We start from the raw sequence: 15,449 nt of genomic DNA, 5'->3' as shown, positions 1-15,449 counted from the left end.
ACATATTTCATGTCTAACACTGTTTTACACATGTTTTCTTTCTGATGTATGATACAACGCTAAAATGTCAATTTCTTCACACAGTTAATTTTTGTCACTTTATCATACATTCTACATTACCTGGTAGCCTGTAATACAGGCTAAATTACCTAGTAGCCTGTACGTTACCAGGCTACTAGGTAAAGCCATTGGCACAATGCCAATGGCTAATTTAAACTTATTAGTAAGAGCCATGAGAACAAGCTTTACTGACGTTGTGCCGTAATGCTATGCATATTTTAACCTAGATAATCACTCATATTGCCCAATGAATTTATTCCTACATTTTAATAGCTATAGCTGGACAAACCGAATCACACACACATACATACACACACATACACATACATACACACACATACATACATACACACACATATACACATACACACACACATACACACTTTAAGTTTTATATATGTGTATATAGCATAAACTTAATAATATTTGTAGCACAGACAGAAATAAGCAAACACCTTAATTTAAAAGTTAAAAGAATGGTAAATAAATATTGATTTTCTGCACAAAAACTTTTTCATTACCCATGCAACAGCGGAAATTCTGCTAGTGTTTTACTAATACACAAAATGAACTGTGAATTAACATCACTGTGTTCAAAGTACAAAACCAATACAATGAATGAACTCACAACAGATTACTATGTTTTCATAAAGACATGACTTCGCAAATCAGTGTGACTTATGCTGTTACCTTTAAACGACCGCCGCCAGACTCTGAGACTGACTCAATGAACCCCTATGGTTTGATCGAATCCAGGTAAAGAAACACTGAGATAGATAGACATGGTTTTCTACCTGTTGCCAAAGCTATTGCTATATCAACTAGTATTAGTTCCTTTATCTAAAGTTCTTACCTTCTATTGAAGTTAATTTTTTCATCACAGGCTGACATTTAAACAATTAATAAGAATATACATATAATAGCATTGTAAGTGCAATAGCATAAGAAATACTCTAAAATTATACATGAGGCATTTACTCTACCGAGAACACCAGCGAAATTGTCACATGCGATCACGGCTGCTAGTCAGTCTTCACTGTTTGTTGTTAGGCTGTGGTGGCATTTCTCTTTTAGATCTCACAAGCCTCTCGTGAAGCTTAGTCTAAAGCTGTGTTGTATGTCACATGGAGCTCAGTCTAAAGCTGTGTTGTATGTCACATGGAGCTCAGTCTAAAGCTGTGTTGTATGTCACATGGAGCTCAGTCTAAAGTTGTGTCGTATGTCACATGGAGCTCAGTCTAAAGCTGTGTCGTATGTCACATGGAGCTCAGTCTAAAGCTGTGTTATATGTCACGTGAGTACTATCAGTGGATATGTCTATGGATGTTGTTTTGTATATTTTAGGCAATGAGCTATACACAAACTTGGGACTGGCCTTCGCAGCTGTATTCATGGTGACATTGTTACTCGTAGCCAATATCTGGGTCTGCCTCCTCGTCTGCGTTAGCGTCGTAATTACACTTGTAAGTACTTCTTTTTCTGCTTCCTCCTAGCTTGGCTTTTTTTGTCTCCCAATTAGAGTCGTTTTCATCTTTACTTTTAGCCAGCTTTTTTAATCCTGTGATCCGACGAGAATGACCGAACAAAGCTGTTTCCGTAAGTGGCCTCTCGCATACTCAGCCACCCAGCTGGTGTCTCCGTAAGTGGCCTCTCGCATACTCAGCCACCTAGCTGCTGTTTCCGTAAGTGGCCTCTCGCATACTCAGCCACCTAGCTGCTGTTTCCGTAAGTGGCCTCTCGCATACTCAGCCACCCAGCTGGTGTCTCCGTAAGTGGCCTCTCGCATACTCAGCCACCTAGCTGCTGTTTCCGTAAGTGGCCTCTCGCATACTCAGCCACCTAGCTGCTGTTTCCGTAAGTGGCCTCTCGCATACTCAGCCACCCAGCTGCTGTTTCCGTAAGTGGCCTCTCGCATACTCAGCCACCTAGCTGCTGTTTCCGTAAGTGGCCTCTCGCATACTCAGCCACCTAGCTGCTGTTTCCGTAAGTGGCCTCTCGCATACTCAGCCACCCAGCTGCTGTTTCCGTAAGTGGCCTCTCGCATACTCAGCCACCTAGCTGATGTTTCCGTAAGTGGCCTCTCGCATACGCAGCCACCTAGCTGCTGTTTCCGTAAGTGGCCTCTCGCATACTCAGCCACCTAGCTGATGTTTCCGTAAGTGGCCTCTTGCATACTCAGCCATCTAGCTGCTGTTTCCGTAAGTGGCCTCTCGCATACTCAGCCACCCAGCTGCTGTTTCCGTAAGTGGCCTCTCACATACTCAGCCACCTAGCTGGTGTCTCCGTAAGTGGCCTCTCACATACTCAGCCACCTCGCTGCTGTTTCCGTAAGTGGCCTCTCGCATACTCAGCCACCCAGCTGCTGTTTCCGTAAGTGGCCTCTCGCATACTCAGCCACCCAGCTGCTGTTTCCGTAAGTGGCCTCTCGCATACTCAGCCACCCAGCTGCTGTTTCCGTTAGTGGCCTCTCTCATACTCGGCCATCTAGCTGCTGTTTCCGTAAGTGGCCCCTCGCATACTCAGCCATCTAGCTGCTGTTTCCGTAAGTGGCCCCTCGCATACTCAGCCATCTAGCTGCTGTTTCCGTAAGTGGCCTCTCGCATACTCAGCCACCTAGCTGCGGTTTCCGTTAGTGGCCTCTCTCATACTCGGCCATCTAGCTGCTGTTTCCGTAAGTGGCCCCTCGCATACTCAGCCATCTAGCTGCTGTTTCCGTAAGTGGCCTCTCGCATACTCAGCCATCTAGCTGCTGTTTCCGTAAGTGGCCTCTCGCATACGCAGCCACCCAGCTGGTGTCTCCGTAAGTGGCCTCTCACATACTCAGCCACCTCGCTGCTGTTTCCGTAAGTGGCCTCTCGCATACTCAGCCACCCAGCTGCTGTTTCCGTAAGTGACCTCTCACATACTCAGCCACCCAGCTGCTGTTTCCGTAAGTGGCCTCTCGCATACTCAGCCACCTAGCTGCTGCATCGAGAACCATCTCATATGCTCGTATCTCAAATTTGTCTCGTATTTCAACGAAAAAACTTACTCTGAATTTAACTTTCATCTCCAATTTCTCGCATGTCGAACTATGACTGTACTAGCAAGTGGGAAGTTGACTTCATGTCCATGCTGATGATATTAATTTCACTTTTGTTGATCAAAGAATAAGCTAAAGACTGATGATATTTATAGCGTTGATCTCGCTTGTTCATATAAAATTCGAGCAATATTATATACTTTGCTGTATCAAAAAATTAAAGTTATCACTGACTTTCGCAAAGGGCTCACGTAAAAACATCGCATGTAAAGTTATCACTGATTTTCACAAAGGGCTCACACAAAGACATCGCATGTACATCGAGGCTACAGAAAAGTCTTTTATTTGTGTACAAAGTATTCTTACTGATGATAGTTGATATTAAATAGTTTTTGTAACTCTCTCTTTAAATTTGCGAAACTTGTGTGCGCATCATAGCTCCTGGCTGTTACTTCACATGTTATTTCAAAAATAAACAGCATGGTATGGTAAACTTTGTTCCAAAAATGTTGAATTAGCTTATAAGTACAGTTTCTATACTGTTATAATACTATTACACCTGTTGGTGTTTCATTTAGGAACTTGAACTCTTATTTGTTGTACTATTTTATATCCATTTTATTTTGAAAATTAAATTTCAAACATGCCATAACATTGAGATTGGATTGGAATCACCTGACTGCAGACGCACTGACATCAATTTTGCTTTGATGTTGTAGGTAAATGTTTGTGGAATGATGCATTTTTGGAATCTGACCATTGACACACTAACATCAATTCTGCTTATTCTCTCAATGGGACTCGCCATTGACTACTCAGCCCACATTGGCCACACTTTCATGACTGTCGCTGGCAGCAAAAATGGTAGGCTTTTTGCTCATCTATCGACATTTGTTTGATGCCACTTCCTGTTTCCAAGCCATCGTTATTTCTTCTTAACTCTCTCTGTACTTCTCTGAGAAATCCAAGGAATTCCGATCTAATCATATGAAGTTGTATATGTTAAATGGCAGTTTAGTAGATTGCATTAATAGCTTTGGTCTCACTAATAGCTTCGACAGTCTATCAACTTTTATGTTTTAGCATTAACTGATGTAATGTAACATCGTGTTAACATTTGACAAAAATAATTTGGACTCAAACTGAAAAGAAGTTGCTGTAACACAAAATATACGTCACATCAAGACCCTACTGTATACATTCTAACCGGGTGGGCTTTTATTTGTGCTCTCGTCAATGTCCGATTTTGATAAAAATCTTATACAACCAGAATAGTGAATGTCACCCTCTGTCCCATATAAGCTTCCTCTTTATTGATTGTAATACATAACTTGTGCCTCTTTTAGCCTAAGTTCTTCCTCTAATTATATATGCCTTGCCATCTAATCTTGCCGATCTTCCGGTGCTTAGGCTAGTCGCTTCTCAAGTAGCGATCATTACGTCGCCTGCTACTAACCTTGTTCTATCTTGAATGTTTATATAGATGTACTTGTCTGGTTTCAAAGGTTCTACAAGCCGAGAGGGTAACAATTTAAAGTCATTCATATTCTGCAGCTCATGATTTACGCTGTTTCTTAATAGCCCTCATGATGAACTCTAGTGCGCTTGTCTATTACTAAGGCAATTCTCTGTTGTGCTGCTTTATTCTGCGCATGTCATAGACTATAAACATGCAAGCCTGTGATGTATCCCTTCCCCGCACCATTTCGGCGTTTCTCACGCAGCGTAGGTAGACAAACTAACAACTTTTCAAATGTTTCGAAGGAGAGAAGAGTTTGGCTTTTTATAATTTAGAGGTCCTTTTTAGTCATCATTATTTACTTTATTTTGGGTCTTGGCCTCTCTCACAATTAATAAACAAGATTTCCATATAATATTTTAACTTGGAGTAACTATAAACCTTGATAAACTTCTATACATCAATGTGAGAATTGTTTGTGTATTCATTAAAATGTAATTCATTTTTGTTCATAAGATTAGCTAAAAAGCTTTTTGATATTTGTAATATACAGTACGCGCTCCTACAACATAAATCATCTGTTCCAGTAATGTTTACGTTGTAGGGAATTCACGCCATAAGAACAGTAAAATACATGTAAATTGCCTAATATGTTCCAAGATCTTTCCAAACTCATTCTTTTGGGCATACAAAATGGACAAACTTGAGTTAACTTTTTTATTTTTTGGCTGTACCGTAATTGCAACATTATTAGTTTACATCGACGACTTTTCTCCTATTTAAACCAATTTCACTGGTTTTATAGACCATTATTTGTGGTAATCCTACAATAACTTGATGGGGAGGGCACATCATTGATGTTAATTTACAACGATTTGCTTGTTTTTTTAAACAGCAGTCTATTCTGAAACGTAAAACTAACAAAAAAATATTTTATATATGTATGTCTACAATAAAACAAAGCAACAAAATATTTAACTTTTAAATATTTTGTTAAATTAAAAAGTTATTTTAACTTCAACAAATTCAAATTAGTTTGTTGGCCGATAAAATAAAACAAAAAAACAAAATATTTTACAAAAGTGGCACTATCTGTTTGTGGTCTATCTGTATTCAGGGGTCAAGGTTAGGATAAAAAATTTTCCTAACCTTGACCCTTGGTTAGGAAACCTTTTATCCTACTTATCCCTTTTTAAAAGTTCTTAACTTTGTACTATCGTCGAAGGTTAGGAACCTTCGACGATAGTACAACTCGTGACATTTGGATTGGTGGACTGACGCTGTAACGCCTGTACCAATCGATCGCCTTTGTATTTATGAACACTGCGCAGCTACCGTATTCTCTGTTTTGTCGACATATCTGGCGATCTAGTAAACTAACTAGATTGTTGCAAAAGTTGTATATATATAATAGGTATAACGCTATACGCACGTTGTTTTCTCTTTTGAAGTGCGGCGAAATAGATTAACGTTCAAATCGACTTTGAGAACTCGTCTGACTTGACACTTTACGTTATATGGAATTTTTCAATTAGTAGGAAGCAAAAACTTTACATAAATTTTTTACGTTATCTGAAATTTACGTTATAGGAGGTATACGTTATAAGATCGTCTACTGTAGTCACAATTTGTCAAAATGCTTTGAAGTTTATCATGTATCATACGCGATATTTATTGTGTTATTTTCAAAATGTTAAAATTTTGTTTAAAAAAAGATAGCTGCTGTATGGTAAGTTATAATAATAGAAGAACTAAACTTTCAGTTCTGGAGTGTTCCGTGTGTTCATCATTCCTTAAAATTTAGCCTAGTTTTTGCTGTTCAGGGACAGTTTGTATTCATTGCACTTAGGCTCTGCTGCACTTGGCCTATATTAATCATCTTTGTTATTTTAGTATATTCATTCAATTAGCAGAGAGTGCGTAACATTTTAATACATCTGTAGCCGATGTTAAACACGCTGGTTTGCTTAAAAACGGGACAGTGCAAGCTGAAAATTGTTTTTGATTTCCCTCTTACTTTGAAATACTTACAGCAAAGTGCCAAAATGGGTAAAGTGTTTTAAGACTTCCTTGATTGTTTTGTTTCATCTTGAGGGTGCTGCATTTTTGAAAGATAGTTTATGTATTTATTGAAGGAAGATTTATATGTGTCTTATTTTTATTATTGAACAAATAGGTTAAGGTAAAATATAGAAAACTTGCTAAATGTTAGCCAGAAGCGTAAATAAACTGGAGCTAAAGTATGTAATAAGATTTACAAAATCAGCCATATTTAAATAAATTATGGCGTAGGTGACGGGATCAGTTGATCTGTAATAAAGGGATAAGTTCTACTCAAATGCATAAATATCAACATTCTCCATTTACATGTTTAGCTTGGGGTAGACAGTCACGAGAAGTGATATATGGGTATCATTACTATCATTACTATCATTACTTCATAATTAGCACTTTATTATTCTTTTTGATATTTGGACATAAAATTTGCGTAAAATTTATAGTGTTATTAATTTATAGTGTTATAGTGTTACAGAAATTATAATAACAAGGATAGTGTAACTGTAGCAGGCTCACCGCATGATACTCGTATTTTATTTTGCTAATGGTATTGAGGGTACTGTATATGCATACGTGGTATTGAGGGTACTGCATATGCAAGTAAAGTGTAACTGATGGTATTGAGGGTATATTCGAATTCTTCACTAGCAGCTCGTCTAATTTTAAAAACAAAACATGGCTAGAAAATCTCTCTGACATTTTAGCTGAACATACAAGTTGGCAGAAGTAATGGTTTGAATATTTTTTTCTCAGACTTATCTCCTCCTGATGCGCCAATAATTTGTCATTCGTCGAGTTGTTAAATGGTAGTTGTTTTAGCATCATTCATAGAATTCGGCAAGCTATAGGATAAACAGTTTATAAAGTCGCCACTAATGTTGGTGTAGATTGAATTTTTTTTCAAAATTTTGAATTTGCAGCATGATTTCACTCCACTGTACTACACTCGAGTACACATTCTCTAGGGAACACACTATTGTATTAGATTAATTCACTTTTCACAAGCTTGCCTAAATTCACGTTTTAATTTGTTGAGTTATTTTCTAGAAATGTTATGCTAACATTATGCTGTTGATATTAGATGTTTCTTTCAGTCTTTTGGGTTGATGTCGTAATGTAACAACTATTATTTAATTCTCTAAAGATGTATTATTTGTATCGTGCTTGTGAACTTTGTCATTCAGGTAATTCAATTATGGTTTGGTATGAGATGTTGTTCGTATAATGAAGGCAGGAATTGGGCATATCTGATTCATGTCTTTCCATTGGTAGAAAGAGCCAAAATAACGGTGGCTACCATGGGCGCTGCTGTGATCAATGGTGGGTTCAGCACATTCCTAGCATTCATACTGCTTGCCACATCTAACTCTTACGTCTTCATCACATTCTTCAAGGTGGGTGATAAAGTCGGGTGCGTCTACTGCTATTTGTGTGTTTATGTGGCTCGGTTCTTCATAGCTGTTCTCTGTATTCACTTATCATGCTTCTCTACTGTAGGCTGGATGATCAATTTATCTACCAATTTCACTCTGAGTTTGCTTTAAAATAGGCTTATACTTGTTCCTTCATTTGGATTTCTCTAGGTGTCTCACTTGGGTGTCAGGAAACCAAATGCATAAGCATGTAAATACACACTGAAGGACCTCGGCAGCGCTGCTAGGCTAAATAACTTCTTATTGGTTTACTTAAACCATCCTGCCAAAGTATTTCAAAAATTTGCAAAATTTTCATATTATTATATCACTGTTTTTTATAAATTCTTTTTAAAAATTGTTTCTCATTTATACTAAGACCACAAAAGCTTGTTGTGAGGAAACTGCATGTGTTAACACATCCAGAAAATACAACTATCGCGTTTTTCAGCTCGTCTTAAAATTGATCCTTACTATAATAAGAGCCGTTGTCTGTCCATCCAACACAACGTTCAGAGGTTAGGAAAAAATGCATCGCAATGGGTTTGAACTCAGATTATTGGCTTGGACCAAAGCACTGCCCCACTCGGCCACCACTCTTGCCCTTTTTGGAATAATTATGCACATAATACACATGATGACCTCTCATGGTACATGGAACTGTTTGTATGACTGCTGTTGCAGGTGTTTTTCCTAGTCGTTGTATTTGGCCTATTCAATGGGCTGGCACTATTGCCAGTGCTACTGAGTTGGATTGGGCCTGCCCCCTACCACACAGCTACTTACAAGGTCATCACTTCCAACATGTCTATTACGCTAAAAGACTTATCAAATAGCAAGCCTGTAGATTTGGACAGGCTGCTTACAGGACGTAAGCGCACCATCCCCGACACAAGCAACTTAGAGAAAGTTGAACAATATATAGAAAGTCTTCCAGATAGAACGGTATGTTTATCTCTTTGACTACTCACTGTGAATAGGTAGCTGCTCAGACTAGCTGAGAAGCTGTTTGAAAGTTTTGTTGCTGGAAGATGGATGTTGTTATTCAACCTTGTATCACACGTTACATGAACCTTGGAGATGTATAAAAATATACTTAAATGGCTCAAATGAACCTACTTACGCTTGTGGCTTTGGCAAGTTTTTTTAAAGAAAATGTGATAGCAAAAATGTTGATGCATTTTGTGAAACCTTGTGTCACAGAAAACTTTATGTTAATGAGGAGTAATCTGCCCATGCAACGTTAACGCTTGAGCCTGGCCAGTGGCTCAGATGGATAACATTGTTAAGTGTTAAGTATTGTTATTATTGTTATGTAGCTCACTATCTAGTCCATTAACTAAGAAAACTTAATGTTGAGTCACACATTATTATTATTGCATTGTTTTCTTTTGAGGTTTTTATATATTATTGTTCAGGACGCTCATTATTTGTCATGAAAATGAGTTCCTACTACAAAAATAATCATGTTTGTATTGTTGCCACACTTCATTTTTGGGCATCGAACATATTGTTAAGGAATTGCATGTCACTGCCTATCCATGTGAGCAGTCCTATATGATTACAATAACTCATAGGTTAGCTGAGATTAATATTACCTGTTTTTTTTTAATCAAATTTGTTTAAATGTTATAAATTGATGCTTGCATAATCTCTCATTTGTAGTTGCTATGGAAATATTGAAGCAGTCATTTTTTTCATTTTCACATATGCCTATATGAGGTATTTTGCGTAGACAGAAGTAGAACGTAGTCTGCAGCATTTAAATTCAGCATCGAATAAACGGCAGAGGAGGAAGGCACAACGAAAAGTGGTTCAACATAAATGTTCATATAAAATTCCCTCATCACGGCTTCAAGAATTTGAAAGTGTTCGTAAATATATTACAATATGCTATCCAAAGATCGATGGAAATCTAAACATGGTCTTTGTAAACTGTTTTATGTATCATAAGGTAATAAGGAAAGCATTTCTAATTGTCTTGTTTAGATGCTCATGTTGTATCCTAGACATTACCTAAATGTGATAACATAGTCAGGGAGAGTTACGCATGCACTTGTAGGTGCTACAATGTTTGACAACTGACAACAGTTGCTGTTATCAATACTAATTGTTACTAGTTGAGATGTTATTGTTGGACTACTATAACATAAATACTTGTGTTTTAAGATTTGCATCACTCACCGTTGCCTTGTAATAGTTGCCACCCGCTCAGAATATTTTTAACCATTCATATTCCTTAATAAGTATCTCCAAAAAGTTCGCCCTTGAGTTGCTGAGCTATGCAATTACTACACTGTATAGTTTGAGTTATTAAGAATAGATTATTATATTTCTATGGTAGATGGTGAAAACTCACCTGCTAAAGTTTTATGTAGCCAGCATCCATTGCGCTGTATTGAGAAGAAAAAGGAAATTTTTTCTTCGAGTGATTTTGAGCAATCTTAACTTTGCTGTCTGTTGTTCAGTACCGAGGTAGCTGATTATTCATTTTTTTTAAATAAATTAACGAAATATTATTTTGAACTACCCTATTAGTACACATAGGAAAAGTTTGTCACACCGTTCTCTGGTTGTGCACAAGGAAACAACTCCTTAGTTGTATGCCTTGTTTGCCTGTGAAAGTTCCTATGGAGTGCCAATTTACAATATGCTAACTCGCTTAGTCTGCTACAGGTACTTGTCTCCCATTCCAATGAGAATTTTCAACCAAACAGCCTGCAATCTGGAGACATAGCTAAACAAGAACAAGACTTGGATGAGATGCTGCATAATCTTGAGAAAGAATCTTCAGGAATCGGTAAGATATACTCCTTAGTTGTGGAGGTCAGGCTTCCTCATGATGAGCTGGAATTGCTAACGTTACAAATGCTGTTTGTCTGATAATTTAGGTAGTACGCTTTGGAAGTGTTTGCTGCTAAGCCTCTATTTACAATCACCTCAACGTACCAGTTGTTCGAAATTCCATGTAAAATTACAAATATGTGTTTTACTTGAGAGTATGTCTAACATACTACTTTTAGAGTTTCTTGAAATAGTGAAAACGTACAAAAATACAAAGATAGCAAAATATATACGGTAAGCTGTTAATTTAAGCCCAAGGTCAATCAGAGTAAGTTCTACCACATATCGTTACCTCTAATTTCAAACTTACACATTGCTGAGCCTACACATTGCTGAGCCTACACTTCCTTTTGTATTTCTCTATGGTAAAGGAACAATGAAAACTTTATTATTAATTCAGTTTTTGGTTTTATTCACATCGATCATAAACAAAAAGCAAAAAAGTACATGTGTAAATATTTTATTAATCACTAGCAATGAAAGTAGTGATGCCCCAATGCACAGTAGCATGACTAATCATGGGGCTGGACCTGAAAGTCATTTTTCACATGGACGTAGTTTGTTAATTCATTTTTATAACTTTCTATAACGCATTTGTTTTAATGTTATCTCTACTTACCTGCAATATTATAAATTGCAGTGGCTGTTAAAATTAAACTTATCACAGCATATTTGTATAAGAATATTTGCTTCAATTTGCTACATATAATTGTTTTAACATATGAAGTAGCTCTCAGAATGACTAAATTTGGTATGCAGAAGATGAAATGTATTTAATGATGTCTACAGCTAGTTTAAGTTTGTAGGTAATTGAGGAGAATAAATAAATTTTAATATAGCAACACCTAAATAGGTGAAGGCTTGCGGTCTAACAAAACAAGTAATGTCTACAAGAGTCTAATAGAACATGTCCTCGACGATTGGTCTAATACGGATTCGTCCAAAGCCAATTGGTCTAAAACCAACTCATCTAATGTTACGATTGGTCCAATCACATCATTCGTCCAATGATGATTGGTACAAATATACAGTTTGATCGAATTATAGTCTCGAATTTATTTTCTTTAGCTACTGCTATTTTTGTTGTTATCGCTTAAACCAGAAAAAGTTTGAAGCACGGTTGGCGATACTAGTGGGCTCTGCACAAATTAGAATTTTTAAGCCAACTTCCAAAATACAAAAAAAAACAAAAGTTTCAATTGTCTTTTTATATTTTGTCAGTTTTTTGTCCTCGAAAATGACCTGAATTTACATATAATCTGATAAAATTTTTGCTAATTCAAATTGTGTCTACTAAATAAAAGTCTATGATTTAAATTGTCGTATTTCTATCCTACTCTTTACACCAATTTTAGACTAATCTTTATTTAACAAAATTTTATACTGGGCGAATTGGTTTTAGACTAAATGTCTTTGGATGAATTGGTCAATTAAATCAATTGTATTTTCACCAATTGTACCAAATCCGGTGGAACATGTCAAATGTTTTACATTAGCTACTGAGTGGCAGGCTAACACTACAAACTCTTGTCAATTTATATCCCATATGTATATTTATTCATGTTTATTTTGATAATGTTTATATTTTGATATTTTATTCATGTTTATTACAGATAATACTAACGGTGCTGGCAGCAGGTTGCTGCCTCAGGCTAAAATACACTTTGATAACCATCAGCATATCATTGAGGATTGTGAGAAGTATCTTGAAAGGCATTAATCATTGTAAAGACGCTGTCTTTACTGTCTTCACTGTGTTTGTCTCGCCGCTAGTTCACAGATTCACTACAATTCTTTTGAAAAAAATTTCCAAAAATTCATTGCATCATTTTTTATTTTTTTGTGTTACAAAACTACAAATTTTGGTTGTATTTATGTGCATATTGAATCAAATTTTTTTTAAGGCTCATTAGAGAATCAGTCAGTATTTATTTTATAACAAGTGTTTAATCGGTATTCATTCAGGTGTTACCTCAAGTTATTTTTTCATTTTGCCAAATGTTGACCAGAACAAGGTATTTTTCTCCAGATCTACGGATTGCAATTCATAAACTCACTTATATTTGTTGCAGCTGCTTGAAATAGCATTGTTTTATTTGACCATAATTTAAACTTCTAAATATTCAACCATCCCGGCTGGAAAACTATAGGAAAACCTGCAGCAGATCTCCATCATTGGACAATTTCTGTTGTATGAATAGATAGTTGTTGAAGATTTTACACTGAAGGTGCGAATAACAGTCATGATGTTTAACAACCAATATGAACAATAAATACTCTATATATGATATATTTATGATTTCTACAATATACAAAGAATTAGTGTAGTGGAGAAATACTTTTTTGGCTAATGAAGATCATACTTTGACTGGGAAAGTTGTATTGTTAGTCCTAGGCCTATGTAAGAGCATCCAGGAACTTTACTGAACCTGTTTCACACTACCCCGCTATAAACATTTTTGGACGATAATGAAACGTGGCTCTTCAATAAAACCATTATTTCGTTTCAAGTCGCTCTTCTTATCTTTACTGGCCTATTCCCGTACAGCTGACATTTCGACACTAAACTCATGACATTGAATTCCAGATGAGAAAACAAATTTGTTTTGCAACGTCGATGAGAAATACGGCTTTGTAGCTTGATATGGCATCTAGAACCCTTTTTCATTAGTCAGCTATTTAATACCATAAGTTTATCATGGATTTAAAAAAGTAGGAAGCAGCTGAAATCAATATGTCCATCGTTGGATATCTAAAAAGAGCTACACAGACATCTACCCTATCGGGTTGCTTCCAGACCATTGAAACCATTTTAGTAGAACATTCTTGGAATTTACAATCTCAGTGTCCTTGCTTAGTAAATAGCAAGGTAAATTAATATATTTAATATTAATAATTTAATATATCACATGTTTATATCACTTGGAATTAACAATATAACAATTGCACATGAATTGAGGCCAACACTTATTGAAATATACATTACCCCAAAGAGTTTAGCTACAATGATATCCCAAGTTTAACACAAAATCTGTTTTCATAATAAATGCTTATAAATAACAAATTTGAAAATAACAATTATAACAAATAAGTTATCAGCAACAACATGCGCATCCACAACAGCAAAGGCACCAAAAGATTTGACTGCAGACAAAGCAATTTGACTTTTCTTCTGATGAACTCACTAACAGGTCCTCTGTTCGGTTTCCTTGTCTTGTAAGGTTTCGTTTTGGCTCTTGTCTTACCACAGTGCTCTGTGTTACACATACTTCACTGTCGCTCATAGATTTTGTTTCTGCAAAATTGTGTTATAGAGTCTAAGGGTGCATTTTCAATGCAGTAACCAGTTTGGCATATGGGAAACCTCAATAAATGCCCAACCATACAAAATATATGAAATTAGGCAGTGAGAACAACTCAAAGTGTTGATTTAAAGGTTGACTTGCAACAAAATTCACATTACAGTTATTTGGTATCAAAAGATTCAACATGGCTTACTCTGCTGTATTGTAAGTGCAAAGTATGTCGAAATGTGATTACAAGCTCTTAAAAGCTCAAAAATGAACAGTTCATCGCCGCTATCGTGAAAACATCGTGGAATCAGTTTATTTCTTTGACGTACTCAAGCAATTTGGTTATTGTTTTGACACGTGATGTGAATTGAAAAGCCAATAAAAGGCTCAATATAAAACTTCTCGTAGCACTAGTTTATGACAACCACTTCGGCTTTTACCAAAAAGCCCTTATCAAATATAGATGCTCGCTATTTTACAGTTTTGTCTCAGTTTGGTCTAATCGTCTAGTCGTTTTCTGATCATGTGACCCATACTTCCTGCTAAACAGCGCAAACAATTTCTGCAGCACTTTTCGACTATCACAGGTGACCAACATGCTCGTTATGTTTATTAGTAAATGATATGCACTCCTTCGAGCTAAGGTTAAACAAATAAACGAATTTTTACGGTGGGTTTGGAGATATCAGTGCTCAAAATGATAGCATTACGATGATGATGAAATAGACGGGTAAGGACAATAGACAGGATGTTATTGAATGCGAGAAGTATATTTGTAAAAATATTTCGACGGATGAGGTTGCATGAAAGTGTAAACAGAAGCCATCTTGTTCAGCCATTTGAGCTGTTTTGGAAAGGGATTCTAATCTACGGCGTTTTCATGATGGCTGCAATAAACTGTTCGTTTTTGAACTTTTAAGAGCTTGTAATCACATTTCCACATGTTTTTCACACACAACATAGCAGAGTAAGACATGGTGATTCTTTTGATACCAAATAACTGTAACGTGAATTTTGGTGAAGTAAACCTAGTATCCACCTGTAAATCTCTATCACCTGCAATGCATCAAGCGAATTAGACACTGCAGTCAGATAGTGTTTGCGGGCGGATTTAGACTTACATATTTTGTACCACATTTGTAACGAAGCAAGAAACTGTGTTGTAAGGCTGCACAAATACGTAGCTGTTGGTATGCACACATGTTATGACCTCATCTCATTTTATAACAAGCCACTGGGCTGATATTGTGCAAGGCAGAATGTTTTCTCAGTGTAAGAATTTGAAAACAGTTTTCCATTTA

At 36.5% G+C, this 15,449-nt stretch overlaps 1 protein-coding gene across 2 annotated transcripts in view; it reads left to right on the top strand.

Moving 5' to 3' along the window:
- Positions 1 to 13,143, top strand: part of LOC137393355 (patched domain-containing protein 3-like) — a 49,239-nt gene extending 36,096 nt beyond the window's left edge. For both annotated transcript variants that reach the window (XM_068079870.1, XM_068079869.1), the window contains exons 17-22: positions 1,405 to 1,523; positions 3,802 to 3,946; positions 7,872 to 7,993; positions 8,696 to 8,956; positions 10,688 to 10,811; positions 12,469 to 13,143. In XM_068079870.1, coding sequence (XP_067935971.1) covers positions 1,405 to 1,523; positions 3,802 to 3,946; positions 7,872 to 7,993; positions 8,696 to 8,956; positions 10,688 to 10,811; positions 12,469 to 12,575 — 878 coding nt within the window. In that variant the 3' untranslated portion in view covers positions 12,576 to 13,143. The remainder of the gene's footprint in view (positions 1 to 1,404; positions 1,524 to 3,801; positions 3,947 to 7,871; positions 7,994 to 8,695; positions 8,957 to 10,687; positions 10,812 to 12,468) is intronic.
- The last annotated feature ends 2,306 nt before the right edge of the window (positions 13,144 to 15,449 follow it).

This window comes from Watersipora subatra, chromosome 4 (genome assembly GCF_963576615.1).
Source record: "Watersipora subatra chromosome 4, tzWatSuba1.1, whole genome shotgun sequence".
NCBI classification, from domain to species: domain Eukaryota; kingdom Metazoa; phylum Bryozoa; class Gymnolaemata; order Cheilostomatida; family Watersiporidae; genus Watersipora; species Watersipora subatra.
Note: the sequence above shows the minus strand (reverse complement) of the source record. Positions and strands in the feature narration are given on the sequence as shown.